General features: G+C 39.9%; 1 protein-coding gene across 3 annotated transcripts in view; it reads left to right on the top strand.

Annotated features, from left to right (window-relative positions):
• Positions 1-13,785, top strand: part of EBF2 (early B cell factor 2) — a 180,462-nt gene extending 166,677 nt beyond the window's left edge. For 2 of the 3 annotated variants that reach the window (XM_015593282.1, XM_006916957.1), the window contains 2 exons: positions 7,895-8,062; positions 13,196-13,785. In XM_015593282.1, coding sequence (XP_015448768.1) covers positions 7,895-8,062; positions 13,196-13,227 — 200 coding nt within the window. In that variant the 3' untranslated portion in view covers positions 13,228-13,785. The remainder of the gene's footprint in view (positions 1-7,894; positions 8,063-13,195) is intronic. The other variant, XM_006916958.1, reaches the window with a different exon arrangement.
• Positions 13,786-14,365: the final 580 nt, after the last annotated feature.

Genomic DNA, 14,365 nt, shown 5'->3' with positions numbered 1-14,365 from the left:
GAGGAATTCAGATTCCATTTCCGTTAACCTGTTGTACACTTTTCACTGGCACTTTCAGATGTGATATTATGTAAAATCTTCATAAGAACTTTCTGAGGTCAGTATTTTCTTCTCCCTGTTATAGGTGAGAAGGTTTATGTGCACTGCAGTTAACTGACTTACCCAAGGTCACACAGACTAGAGCAGGGCAATAATTTGGACACAGAATTTATGACTGCAAGTTATTTTGTGCATCACACCATGCTCCCTTCTTAATTTGTTGCCTGGCTGTCTCCTCCTTCTAAACAGATGGAACTTGACTGCTTGTGATAGTGTGATACATGGAGACAGAACCTCTTTTCTTAAAAAAAAAAAAAAAAAAAGTATAGTTGGTATATGATATTATGTTAGTTTTAGGTGTACAATATAATGATTAAACATTTATACACCTTACAATGAGATCACCTATCTAGTAATCATCTGTCACCATGCATACTTATCACCACCCAGCAACTCCACTTCTGGGTATTTATCAAAAACAACAACAACGACGATAACGAAAACACTAATTCAAAAAGGTATGTGCCCCTTTACATTCCTTGCAGCATTATTTACAATAGTCAAGATTTGGATGCAACCTACGGTCCATCGATAGATGAATGGATAGAGACAGAACCTCTTAATCCTGATCTGTGGGCTAGCGGCAAGCTACATAGTCTGGGAAGTTATAAAAACTCATTCAAGTTGCTCTGGGGGCTAAGCTGGGAACTTACACAATGGTCCCAGGAGCCTGAGAGAATACGTGTTTTTCAAACCTACTTAGGAAATATTTCAGGCCAGGAGAGAAGCCACTGTGGAAAGTCTGAGTGATTGAGTGGGGTGTTCTTGAAATGCTGGATATTGTTGCGACAGACCCTCTATTTACCCTGAGTGGTTCCCTCATTCCGGGGACAAGGATGGCACACAGCCATTTCCACCACAGCTCAGGAAATGACATGCTAAGGATCTGGAGGCTGCCTCTCTTAGCCTTTGGGTCTGTGGTTCCCTGGCAGCACACACCCATGCATTATTTCTGGGGTATCTGTTTGATTCATTACACTCAACACTCTACTCAACGTGACAAGGACTTAGTAAACAGGTAGCAGAGGTGGTAGAGCTTGGTTCTTCTAGTACAACTTCATTCTTGTCACTGCGAGGACATGAGTCTCGTATTGTGTTTTGTCGTATGGACCTGATCAATTAGATCAGAGTGATCTAGGAAAACAAACTATTGCTTGCTTGATTTACTTATTTCTTCACTTATTTTTACCTTACCTTATTTCAAAAACATTTGGGGGAAATTAGTGGTCAGTTGAGTAGTATGAAAGTATAAAATAGAAACTATAATAAACTGAGGTAAAAGAAAAAATATGGAAAGGGCAATTAGTTAAAGCCAAGGGCAGGTATGGAGACAATTCAGTTATTCCAGGGAGCCATTGATTTGGTTCAAAGGCTTGCAACGTGGTAAAGCAAAGACAGAAACACTATTTGTTATAAGATTTTATGTCCACACATTATTACGCAGGAGAAACTAGATTTTTTCTGTTGTTGAGACCTTGGAGAGGTTTCTTCCATGCATCCCTGTGGAGAGGGAGGGACTCTGTGTACAGAAAGGACCATGTCTTCAACAGCCTCTGTAAGTGATACAAGGGCAAGAGAGCCATTGTGTAAATAATGTCACATATCAGGGGTGGCAACGAGAGATATTCATAATTACTTTCCACTTTATAACCTAAAAAACATGTTTACATATAAAGTTCAGTCAGATCCTCACAAAAACCTTATGATGTAGGTATAATAATAGTAATAATTATTACCATCATTATTACCCTTCTAAGATATTAAGTGTTATTAAATCGCTCAAGAATTCATAGCCAATAAATAGTAAAAATGGGACTAGAACAAATGCCATCAGATTCAGAATACCATGTTTTTAAATTATTCAACACTATAAGAAATGTTTCGTACATTTATAATATATTATTAGGCTGAACCATATGAAATTATTTCTTTTTGATTTCTAAAAATGGCAATTTCACATATTTAATCATTTATTTATGAATAAATTGTGTATATTCAGTTGAACTATATGAAATTTTCATTTTTGTAAATCAAAAATGGCCAGTATAATAATATAGTGTATAATGTGGGGATGAGGGAGGGAGAGAGAGATAAAAGATAAGGAGGCTTGGATGGGTTGGGGGAGAGAGTGGGGAGGGAGAGAGAGAGGGAGATAGATGAATAGATAGATGATAGATGATTAGATAGATAGGTAGGTAGATAGATAGATAGATAGATAGATAGAGATAGATAGATAGATAGATAGATAGATAGAATGAAAATGCCCATTGGGTGTTATTTACTTGATGTTTTTTACTAGATAATTCATTCGGTAGGGAGGAACCTTTCCCACACCAGCAAGTGACAACTTCCTTCCATTGTCCTTTCTTGGTCACTCAATCCCACTGCCACGGAAAAATAATGACACCCCAAATGTTGAAATTAAACAAGACAACATACACAAAATAGAAAGAGGAAGACGCCCTGCCCAACGGGAGTGGGAAATACAGCCGAGAACCTCCTCTTTGTAGCTACCAGGTCTGTGTGGTTCTTGCACCTTCATTTTCTGAGGGTCTGAAGGAGTTGAAGACTGGGAATGAGATTCCAAATAGTGCATTCATTACAATAAAATCCCCTACTGCAAAAATACTGAATACCCTACGGAATTCATTACATTAGCATCTGACCTGTGTTTCTAACCAGCTAAGTCTTAAGTTCTCTGGGAAATACAAAATGAAAAAAAAAAGAAAAGAAAAGAAAACAAAGCAAAGCAAAACAAAACAAAGAAACAGCCTGGGGAAACCATTTTGTTAATTCAGTTGCTTGTTTCTGAAAACATCATTCTATGATTTTTCATTTTATCTTTTAAAATAGTCTGACGTGGCCGGGCCATGGTGCAGTCTCTCACCAGAGACCTTAAAAAAAGTAAAGCCAAGCCTTTCGGTCAAGTTGACTTGCATTACGGCCAATGCAGAGTATCAGAAACCTGCATCTTTACTGCTTTTGCTCTCACACCACTTCAAAAATGTCCAAACAGATGTTTTTTCAATTTCATATACAAACTTCACTTCCTGGCGGTAGCAGTGTGTGCCAAGTTCCAGCTCAGTGCAAGTTTTTATGGCAGAATTCTAAACCCCTGACAATAGGGGGTTATAATGAAATGCTGACAGACCCCTTAGCGCCAACAAATGCAATGGCTCAGTGCAAAGGAGGATGTGTGCCCGGTGAGGTCCAGCTGGGACCGTGCAAGCTAATCAATCCTTATGAGAAGAAAAGTGATTTTTCCTTAACTCCCCATGATCACAGAGATTTCTGGGCCAGACGTGCTGGCCTTTACTTTGGCCTCTATCCATAGAGAGAGAGAGATGTCCAGAGAAATTCTCAATTGCGAGTATGTGTGATCTACTTTCCCAAAATGGTGCACTCTGGTGTTCCCAAAGGTGACCTGCTCAACAAGCCTGCAACTTCCAGGGGACCACTTCTTCAATGGCCACCAAGCAATTCCAAAGTTTGGAAGAGAATCCATAAGACAGAAATCCAACCTGTCCTCAGGGACTCCTACTTCACTCACACAGTCTTAGACTATGCCCTGGGCCTCAGTATTTTTATATTTTCAAAAATAAATACCAAGGCAGTTTCTATTGTAGAATATTAAATATTAAGTAATTATTATAGAAAACTTGGAGCACATGAAAATTGTTTTAAAAAGAAAGCCTACTTCCATTATAAAAATGCTTGTTAACGTTTTGATATATTTCTATTGTCTCTTTCTTCAGAAAAGAAAAAATATCCTATTACAATAGTAACGTTCTCATTACAGACAGAGAAGTGTGTATATGCAAAAAATAAAAAGGACACGCATCATTTCTATGCAGAGATAACCATTGTTAACTTTTAAAGTATAGCCTTCCAGTCACGGATAGACACATTCTGAAAATTGCAGTGTCTGCTCAGATGCACAGCTAATGGCATTCTGCCGTAAGATCAATGAAAGAGAGTAGAATAAAACTGGAAAAATTACCAAAGTTACAAATACGAAGCTAGGCTCTATAAAATCCATCAAAGGTGCAGATCTGTATTCTAAGAATGGAGAACGGGTATTAGGAGTGATGTGTGCTTAGCAAAGTTAACTACAATGAACAAGCTTTTCCCAGGAATTTGAGAATTTATTAGTCTCTTTGTTTTTGGTAACAGAAAGGTAAACAGACAACCTATTTTACAAGAAGTAAATTGAAGAGGAACCTTACCATCCAAGATAGCTATTATGCCTATTGCTAAGGATTATATTATTTTTACCAAAGAAGTAGAGATTTTTTATTTGTTTATTTTAACAACTTTTCTGGTTTCTGCTACAGCAAAAGTAATACATGTTTATTGTAGAAAATTTTGAAACTATGGACAAATAAAAGAAATAAGTTTAAGAATATTCATAATCCCATCAGTCAGAGATAGCATCATTAAAAGTTTGGATGTAAATCACATCCTTCTAAACTTTTGCTTCGTACGTCTTTTAAAAAATAAAAGTGGGTTCGATGTATACGTTATTATGTAATCTGCTTTATTCATCCAAGGAGGCATATCTTTACATGTCTCTTAAGATTCTTCTCCAACATTAGTTTTAATGTTTGCATAGAGTCCCATTTTCTGGACTTAATATGGTTTACCTTATCCAACAGTAGGGTAAACTATATTATTTCCAATTTCTTATGATTATACAAATGCTCTTGGATCTTTTTTTTTTGCATATTTATGATTATTTCCTTGGAATTAATTTCTAGAAATGAAATTACTGGGTTTAAAAATATGCTCATTTAAAAATACAAATGCTTTGGTACCTGACGCCAAAGTCCCTCAGAGAGATTAAGGCTCCCTTTAGGAAAGAAAGAGGATCTGTTTCTTGCCCTGTTAATTTTTTCTTAATCTTCATCAGTTTGGTAAGTGGAAAATAACAGCTCATTACTGTTTTAATGTGCATTTGATTACTAATGAGTTTGAACGTTGATCAGCCTATAAAGGTCTTTTGGTCATTTTTATTTCTCCTTTTGTGACTTTCCTTTTCATCTCCTTTGCCTATTAGGATGTTTTTCTTTTTCTAATTAATATATAATAACTTATTAGCTTTTGAGGATATGAACACATCTAAATAATTATCAAAAATAGTTTCCCTACTTTGTCATTTGTCTTTTCTGTGTGTGTTGCAGAAGTTTTTTGTCATGTGGCAAATCTATCTTGTGATGTTCTTTTTAGGCGTGGGGATTGAAAGGATTATGTAAATTATATAACCTTCCTAATTTTTCTACAAGCACCTTTATAATTTTGTTTTTACAAATAACTCTTTAATCCACTTAGATTTACTTTAGTGTTTAACATGAGGAAGCACTCTAAATTTAGTATCCACGTGGCTAGTGTATTGTTCCCATGCATTTATTTCCCTATTAATTTGAAATGTCGCTTTTATTAAATTTTAATTCCCATATATACCCCAGGTCTGTTTCTGAACTCTTGTTTTCTCCAAGGATTTGTCTGCCTATATTTATGCTAGTATAACATTGATTTCATTGATGTAGACTTATTTTAAGTTTTAATATCTGTTAAGGTAAATACCTCCTTACTACTTAAAAAGTTTTTAACAAAGCTTTCTGGCTCTTACAATGTTTTTTTGGTTGTTGTTTTTCTTTTTTCTTTTTTTTTTTTAATAAATAGAAATTATGTTTGCTGGCTTGTACACATAAAATTCCTTTTAGGATTTTTATTATAGTTGCATTCAATTTTAAATTAACTTGAGTGTAATTTGGCATTTGACAGAGTCTTATAAAAAATAGTTTAAATGGGCATGTTATAGCTCTGTGCTTATTCAACTCCCAACATTTCTTTTATGCCATTTACTAAAGCTCGAGGTGACTCCTACTGAGAGGCAGCCACATTTACCTAATGAACCCACTTTAGGTTAGGATCTGTTACTGGAAAACAAATATTTGTAAAAGTAAGTTGTATGCTGAATAGAAATGGAATCAAGTGTGTGCGTGTGAAACTAATTTATATTATAAAACTCCTCCTCCGTTGTGGTGTATGACATGACTATTGCAGACGCAGAAACCGAGGTGCCATTTTGGTGCCTGCTTGGATCACATGGTGTGGCAGAGATTGGACTGTGGTCAGAATCAGGGCCTCCTGAGTCTCAGCTTTTCTTTAGCCTCCAATTCTGTACCTTGCCCAAAGGAGAGAGGTTCTCTCCCTTCCTGCTCCTACACACATTGCATTGATGCAAAAACCAAGGCGAGAAGGGGAGATTTTGCTTGGAACTATGACTAGGATCCAAAAACCAATGCTTAACCCTGTATCCTATCCTATAATGCTAATGAATTAGCTCAATATCTTCTTCATCTGCATCTTCAAGTATTACATGAGATTCTTACGGGGCTTTATCCTCCTTCCCAATTTTTTCTTTTGAGTCATATTACTTGGAGAAAGATAGAGATGTTCTCAGATGTTTCCTTCTGCATAGCTCTTTAAAATAGGACTACTTAAGGATAAGCAGTTTTTAGATAAATCTCATTTATTGAAGTCTTTGGTTTGTAGTTCAGCTATAAGAGACATCATATTGGAGGTATGCTGTATGATTGCTTTATAATGCAATTGTATGAACATAGCCCAACGTAGATCTCTATTAGGAGACAAGGGAAGCCAGGATGCAATCTTACACAAGACATCAGAACATTTGACCTTCAATTCACCTTGTACTTGGTCTTTGAACCATAAGTCACACTCGTCCCTACTTTCAAAATTTAATTATGGAGTAGCTGGAGATATGAAGCAGAAGTTAGCACTCCTGGCCTTCATCATGGGCTTTGCCATTAGGTTCCAGTAATTCTTTTACCAAGTCATATGACTTAGACAGTTCAGAATTCTGAGACTGTTAAAATGAGTCTCCGAAACTTGACCTTCTACTATAGGATGCTATCTAACAATTTTACCCTTGTGAACTCTATTTTACCCTTTTCTTGAACAAGTCGAACACAGAAGATAAAATTAACTTGTGTGATGGGACCTGGTGGAGTATCTGACTTTAAGAGGTGGGGCACTTTATTGTGTAAATTGCCTTTATTTTTCTTGGAAATTACAACACTTAGCTTTTGGCTTCCTTTAAGTAATTTTAACGTTAATATTGGTGTTTTTTCTACGCATTACATCAGAGGAGGCTGACTTGCAGCTTTATTTCCCAGGAGTTCTGAAAGCAGAGGGAGAGGGAGGTAATCTCCTAAATGTTAATAAACTTTTACATTTAATGAGGAAGTGGCCCATACAGATGGCACTCTCCGAGAAATGTTAACCCTGTACCTCGAAACTCCGGAGCCCCTAGAATTGCCAGGGAAGTACATAGCTTCCATATAGGACTTCTTTTTAGAGCGAAAAAAAAGGTTTTTATTCTTGAGTAGATTTGATGATTTTTCAGATGTTGGTCTTAGTGTTGCTTCTACTCATGAATGAAGATGTATCACAAAATCACCTCCTGCTGATGCCTTTCTGACTCTCCTGGGCAGAAAAGCACTCTGCCTGCTGTGTCTCCCCCACAGCGTTGCGTGCATTCTTCCAAAAGGATTATTACCCTCTTCGTTATTTTATTTGTGTCTTCCTCTCACTGGACAGGGCAGGGACATTGTTGCATTCAACATTTTTTAATCCCTGCACTCTGGAACAATGCCTGGAACAAATGAGTAATTTCTCAATAACTGTGTACAGGTTCTATGTACTGAAGGAAGAAATTAACTCCTCGATATGTCCCTTTCTAAAAGAGGATTGTGCATTTGCTTTCCAGTCATGTCATCAAGTCCCACTGTTGGATCTTCCAGCACGTCCTCCATCCTCCCATTTTCCTCTTCAGTTTTTCCTGCTGTCAAACAGAAGAGTGCCTTTGCCCCTGTCATCAGGCCCCAAGGCTCCCCTTCGCCCGCCTGCTCCAGTGGCAATGGAAATGGATTCAGAGGTAAGAAAAGGTTGGGAGTAAGCATGATACATTTGCCACAGGACAAGCAAAGAGCAAACAGCATAGCATCCTTCCATATCTCTAGCCATTTACCAGCAAAGAGATGCTTTAATGTTTTCATCAGGGTGCAGATAGTTTGTACAACTGGGCTAGTACTCCACTCAAGAACAAGATGAAGGAAAACAGAGAAGTCAGACAACTCTGCGGGGTCACAGAATTAAATGTGGTCGAGCCATACATACCTTCCAGGAGTGTCTGGACTCTTTAGACCTTTGCTTTCCACAAGGCCATGTCTCTGTTTCCCAGAAGGTGCCTGGTCACCACATCAGATGCCACATGGTGATTACTGCTTACCTAATCGGCTCGCCATCTGTGATGCACGCACATCCTTATGGCACAAATGCACAGGCTCCATCAGCAGCACCAGCGAGTTTCGAGCATTCTGGTTACATCTAGTCAAATTGATAGCAGGTGCCTGATCGGGGTGGGGTAGGGAAGAGAGAAAAAAAGACATACTGTGTCTAAGCACAAAAATGAATCACCCGTCAAACCCATTTTTGAGCAATGTCCTAAAATGTAATATGACATGACGTAGCACAAATGCGATGAGTACATGAGAATCTAATCATCTCAGTGTGAATGGGAGGCAGCTGATGGCAAAAGAGCAAATTGGAAACTGCTGAGCGCTGTGGATCCTGACGACCCACATTATTTTGGGGCTGCTTCTCGTGTCTTGACATGAAAACATTCACAATCAGCAGTGTTGGATTAAACCAAAAAGGGCAGGGGTCTGGTTAACCCCTCGTGGATCAAAGCCCCTGAGGTCAGCGGAGCCTTGGATGAGCTATGCTGTCCTTGGGACAGCGTCTGCCCACGGGCTTTATGATAACAAACGGGTTCCCGAGCCTTTGGGGACACCTGCGAAGGTTCATTTGCCAGCTGTGGCTGACCAGAGCTCTGGGAGTTGCATTAGGTCCCTGTCCCATCCTTCCATCAGAGATCGTGGTGTCTCTTTGAAGTCACTTGACTTGACAGAGAAACTGTCAAATGAGAACTGAAAACCCAGCCGTCAGAACTGTGTCCTTGAAAATTCTTTTCCTCCTGACTAGAAAAAGCATTTAGGTCTAATTGAGAAAAAAAACTATATATATGTGTGTATATATATATATAGATCTATCTATCTGTAGATAGATAGATCTATATATGTGTGTGTATATATATATATAGATCTATCTATCTACAGATAGAAAGATCTATATATGGGTGTGTGTATATATATATATAGATCTATCTATCTATCTATAGATAGATAGATAGATCTATATATATCTCTCCAACTACAGGCTCAGCCTATAGCTAAGTGTCTCCACCTGCCTCATCTCTCATCAAACCAGTGGTTTCCATCCCATCCTTAGGGCACATGCTCAGAACTTTTTCCATGATGGCTTCATCCCTGGCCTGGGAAATGAAAACGATTGCCGAATATTTGTTGTACCTTTCCCTTCCTCATGACTGCTTCAAGTGAACTTTCCAGGTTTTCTGGTTTTAGTCATGTCCCTTAAACCAAATGGGAGCCACACAGGTCTCGCTGAGGAGACGCAGAGTGCAAGGCCCAAGAAAGGCTGAGGAGGAGAGCAGGCGCGGGAGAAAGACGGAGGAGGGCAGCCTTCCCTCATTCAGGCAACTCTTGCAAATGTTTTCAGCTTCACTTTGAGGAATAAAAGTAAGACTTGACTTCCTCTTGCCACCTCTCCCCCACCTCCCCTCTCACGAAGTACGCTGAGTTGGGGAAGTAGAGATGATTTTCTCGGATTCCCTGGAGCTGTCCTGTCCAAGGAGACCCACCTGTGCGGCCTGCCCACATACGGGTCCTCAGGGAGGCAAGGACGAATTTGTCACTGGCTCCCGTGGCCCGGAATCCCCACCCTGTCTATTGCTGCATGCCCAAGGCTCCCTTTGTGTTATCTGGTCAGGGTGGAGTTAGCCCAGAGCTGGAAGAATCTGTGTGGTCATAGTGAGGTTTTCACGTCGAGGCAACAGCGGCTGAATATAGCCAGAAGACCCTTTCCGTGGTCTTCAGCCATGAGAGCTTCTGTTCAGCACGGGTCAGAATGCTTAGGCTGAGAGAATGGCTGAGCTGCACATTCTCGATTGTGTCTGTAGGAGTGACGACTTAGTTGGTTACACATAGGCACAGGCTCTGGACTCTGGTTTCACTTCTATGGCATCACTACGAAGTTCCAAGCTTCTTTTGGATCCTGCAATTTTCCCCAAGTTTTTCTGGCGATTCGAACCTTAAAAAAAGGAGCCGGACAGTGGGGAGGGGAGGAGGAGCAGGAGGAGAAGGGAAGCACTTAAATTAGGATTGTAGACTAAAAAAAATTACAAACAATTCTGAAAATAGAAAGTAATGTGTGGAGGCATAAAAGGAGAATTTTGAGTATCGGCCAGTGGAAAAGCACTAGGCTCAACATCACTAGGCGTGTGTCGGAATTCTAGCTCACCTGCTTCCAGGTTGTGTAAATCTGTACAAGTCATTGTCATCTAACAGCCTCAGTTTCCTAGTCTGTTAAAGAGGAAAGCTGAAAGCTAACTCCAAAGGTTACCATGCAGTAATTTGTGTGAAGAACAGGAAAGGTAGAGGATACTTCACCCAGCCCAGCAGAGAGAAGGCTGGGGTTGACAAAGGATGCTTTTCAGGGGTCTGATTCACTCTTCCTCATTTGGGACCAATTAAATAGAAGAAATTCAAGGCCCAACAGTCCAAGGTCCACTGATGCCGAGAGGAGAAAACAAAGCTGACATTGAACACTGCTCACTGAGTGACGGAATCTGGGGTGGCCGGGGCTGACAGACAGTGAGAGAGTGAAAATGTGGTCGGAGGTGCTTGCGTGATCACAGGCCGATGGAGAGGTTCTTCTCTCGACTCATTGTGAGATGGCCTTAGCGATGTGCAGAGGGCAGGTGCGACCAACGCCCTCTAACACTTGCTAATCACTGTTGAGCACCATGTGCAAGATGCTGAATTGGGTGCTTTACATGAATTATCTTGTTCAAGGCTCACCTATGACCCAAAGGTGAAGGCCAATACCATTATCACCATTTTTAGTTAAAAAGCTTGCCCAAGGCCACACAGCAAGTAACTGATGACTTGACCTCAGACATTTTGACTCCAGAGCCTGTGCTCTGATGGCCCAGTGTCTCTCTGGGGACACAAATAGTGCAATTCCTCACTCACCTTTCACCCATAACCACTTCCCACCTGGACCAAAGGAGGATTATTGCTTTCCTGTGAAATGCCAAAGGTAAAAAGAAATTAGAGAAAGTACAGTTAAGCCTTCTCCCTTCCCCCCACTACTCCCTGAAAATGTTTCCTTTTTCTCCAATTAATGTCTGCTTTCTGTCTGTTGGCTATGGTTTCTACAAGCGAAATGTCAGGGTTTCCATGTAGCAGAGATCCAGCCCCTCCAGTGCCCGATGTGAGACTAGGAAGAAGGAAACGATATGAAATCTGTTGTTTTTCTGGAACACAGTGGATCTTGTCCTTTGAGCATCTCTGCTCTTTTAATAAGCTCCCTAGGTAACTCTCTGAGGACCCAGAAAAAGGAAGGAAGGGGTTGATGAGTTTAAAGTGTAATAGACAAGTTAAAGTTGAAAATGCGAGCCGGAATCCCCCTGCCAGAGAGCGGTACGTGCAGTGTCGTTGTCCCACCCTCCACCTCATCTATCAGGCATTTATGGCTGATGAGTATAGATTGTCGAGATAACACTATGCACTAGGCACCTGATCCATTTTCCAGCTCCCTCCAGGAAAAAAATAAAATAAAATAAAATAATAAAACCTCCTACACTCTAGGATAATTACCAGGGTTGCTATATCTCCAAATCATCAGGGAGTGTCCAGAATTGAACTGCCTTTATTGAAAAGTTACATCGATTCAATATATAGTAATACAGGCAAAAATAATTAAGGCTTTGCTAGCCGTGTAAGACCTTAATCCAGATCTCACAAACATTCAATAAAGGCTGTATGGGCAGGGAAATAGATGGCTGACAATTTTGCCCGAGAAGACTAGCTGGCCTGAGAGAAGGGGCAGAGGAAGGGGAGCAGGGAGAGAAGGGAGGGGTGTTAGGAATTTTGCCCATTTTCTTACAAGCTTAGTAAGTACCACTCAGTGAAATGCTTCTGTGCTATTTGATAAGCCCTAGATAAGGCATAGGCAATGAAACTCAAAGGATCAAATTCTAGATATGGTTTGAAGTTTTGATGCCAGGAACCTATTCTGTCAGTTTGCAAGAAGGTGGAAGTTCTATGGGTTCATTGCCTGAAAGCTAAGGCCAGAGGGGGTACATTTTCTCCGTGGTTTTTCTACATTGTGCTGATGCTGCTTTATTGCCCACATCAAGGGAAAGCCTTGGACCTGAGGCCACCTAGACAGGCATTACCCTTATTCTCTTGACTAGATGGAGGAAGCGTTGGACAATGCACTTGAATAGGGGACAAAGAGTGGAGATTAGAGTGACTCCCAAATTAGGAACTAAACTGAATTATCTGTTCCAGTGGAGCAGCAGTGAGAACCGAAGGAAGATGAGCTAGTTAGAAAATACAAGCTAGAAAATTCAAATTTCAACTCGAATGGATAGACACCTAGGATGGATGGAAAGTCTGATTTGTCATAAATGATGCCTAGTAAGTAACTCAATAGGCTCGGCACCTGGAGTATGCTTTCCTGTTTCAACTAAGTGGTTTGGAACTGTATAATCAGGAAATTATTCTAGTCGCATAATGAAAAATGTATCACACATATAGTACGATCTAGTTTACATGTTTATGTTCATTACGTCATGTATACAACCCATTACTATAAAACAAACGAAACCTAACTCTGGGCCTCCCAAGCAAAATGTCAACAAGCTTTGTTTATGTTTCAGTGATCTGTAAGGCTTCGGTACCTCCATAGGCTGTCTGCTAGACCAGACCTGGAGAGAATGGGTTTCCGTATCAGCTGAGGGCACCGTCTCCCCGGACTGCATCAGACTCTGTGAACCCCATCGCCTGCCCCTCTTTCTGGGTTATAGCCGTTAATGTAAAAAGCCTCCGAGTCTCATTTCTGTGTCTCTCTTTCCTTGCAGCCATGACCGGACTTGTCGTGCCCCCGATGTAAAGAAGAGGAAGAACTGCTTTCTTATAGCACAAAACTACTTACTCGGTTGGACCAATAATGAAGAAAGCACTATGAGCTCTTTGGGGAGAGTCGTGCCCCCAAAATGAACATGATGGACAGATTTGGGTGTATGAGGAGCTGCATCTTATCTGGTCTCACATTTCTCCTGTAGCTCTGATGGTGGCTACACAAACTGACCCTCTTGGGGACAGCGACAAAAGATGTCATTGACGTAGTCAGTGCTAAAAGCAGAAATGCAATTTGTTATGAACATTATAAGAACCACCTTCCTATGTTTGTAAAATATTTAAGAAAAAAATTGGCAAACAATTCATGCTTAATATTTTGGATACTATTTGTTTTTCTTTGTAGGAAAAAAAGTTGAAAGTTTCTATTTTCTATGAAGCCTTTCAGATACCAATTTAGTTTATGCAGAAAAAAAATTGAACAAAACAGGGTACCAGCATGGAAGACTTTCTTAAAACGAAACCTGAATTGAATGATGAAATGTTGTTGTATGTGTGTTTGCTTATAGTTTAATCTCTTTAAAAAACAAACAAAAAAAAACACAAAAAAATGGAAAAAAATTTAAAATGTTTTACAATTATTTAAATAAATAAACGTGTAACTTATTGTAAGTAGAGGTAGAAATTAAGACCGTTTTGGAAGAGAGAAATTTCTCTTCCTGATGTAAAATGAAACTGATGCAAACATGTAGTAACAAGTTTAAAAGATGTGTGATTATTACTGCAGTTACTTACTAGACTCTTATCCCCCCTCCTGCACCCCACTCTTTTCCATTATTCTATTGACCCCTGGGCAAGAACAGGTACCTGACGTAGATTCCTATAGAACGACCGATGCAGAAAGATTCAAGTCCATGCACATACACAGGTACTCAAGTCCATCAATTCATTCCCAGTTCCATCTGCTTTCTAAACAGTCTACAGTTTTTTTTTGGTGTTCACTCTTTGTAAAGTTTTTTTAAACTTATATTAGCTTTCAGCATTCTCTCTGAGCAGTGCCGAGAATTCCCATGTTTTAGTGCATCCCTGGCTTTGCATCCCAGGGAAAGACACGTCTCACCTTAAAGAAGAGCCAAAGCCATGTGACTTTTCCAACTCAGTGGCCCCTTTGG

The sequence above is a fragment of the Pteropus alecto genome, unplaced genomic scaffold, assembly GCF_000325575.1.
Source record: "Pteropus alecto unplaced genomic scaffold, ASM32557v1 scaffold166, whole genome shotgun sequence".
NCBI lineage: Eukaryota > Metazoa > Chordata > Mammalia > Chiroptera > Pteropodidae > Pteropus > Pteropus alecto.
Note: the sequence above shows the minus strand (reverse complement) of the source record. Positions and strands in the feature narration are given on the sequence as shown.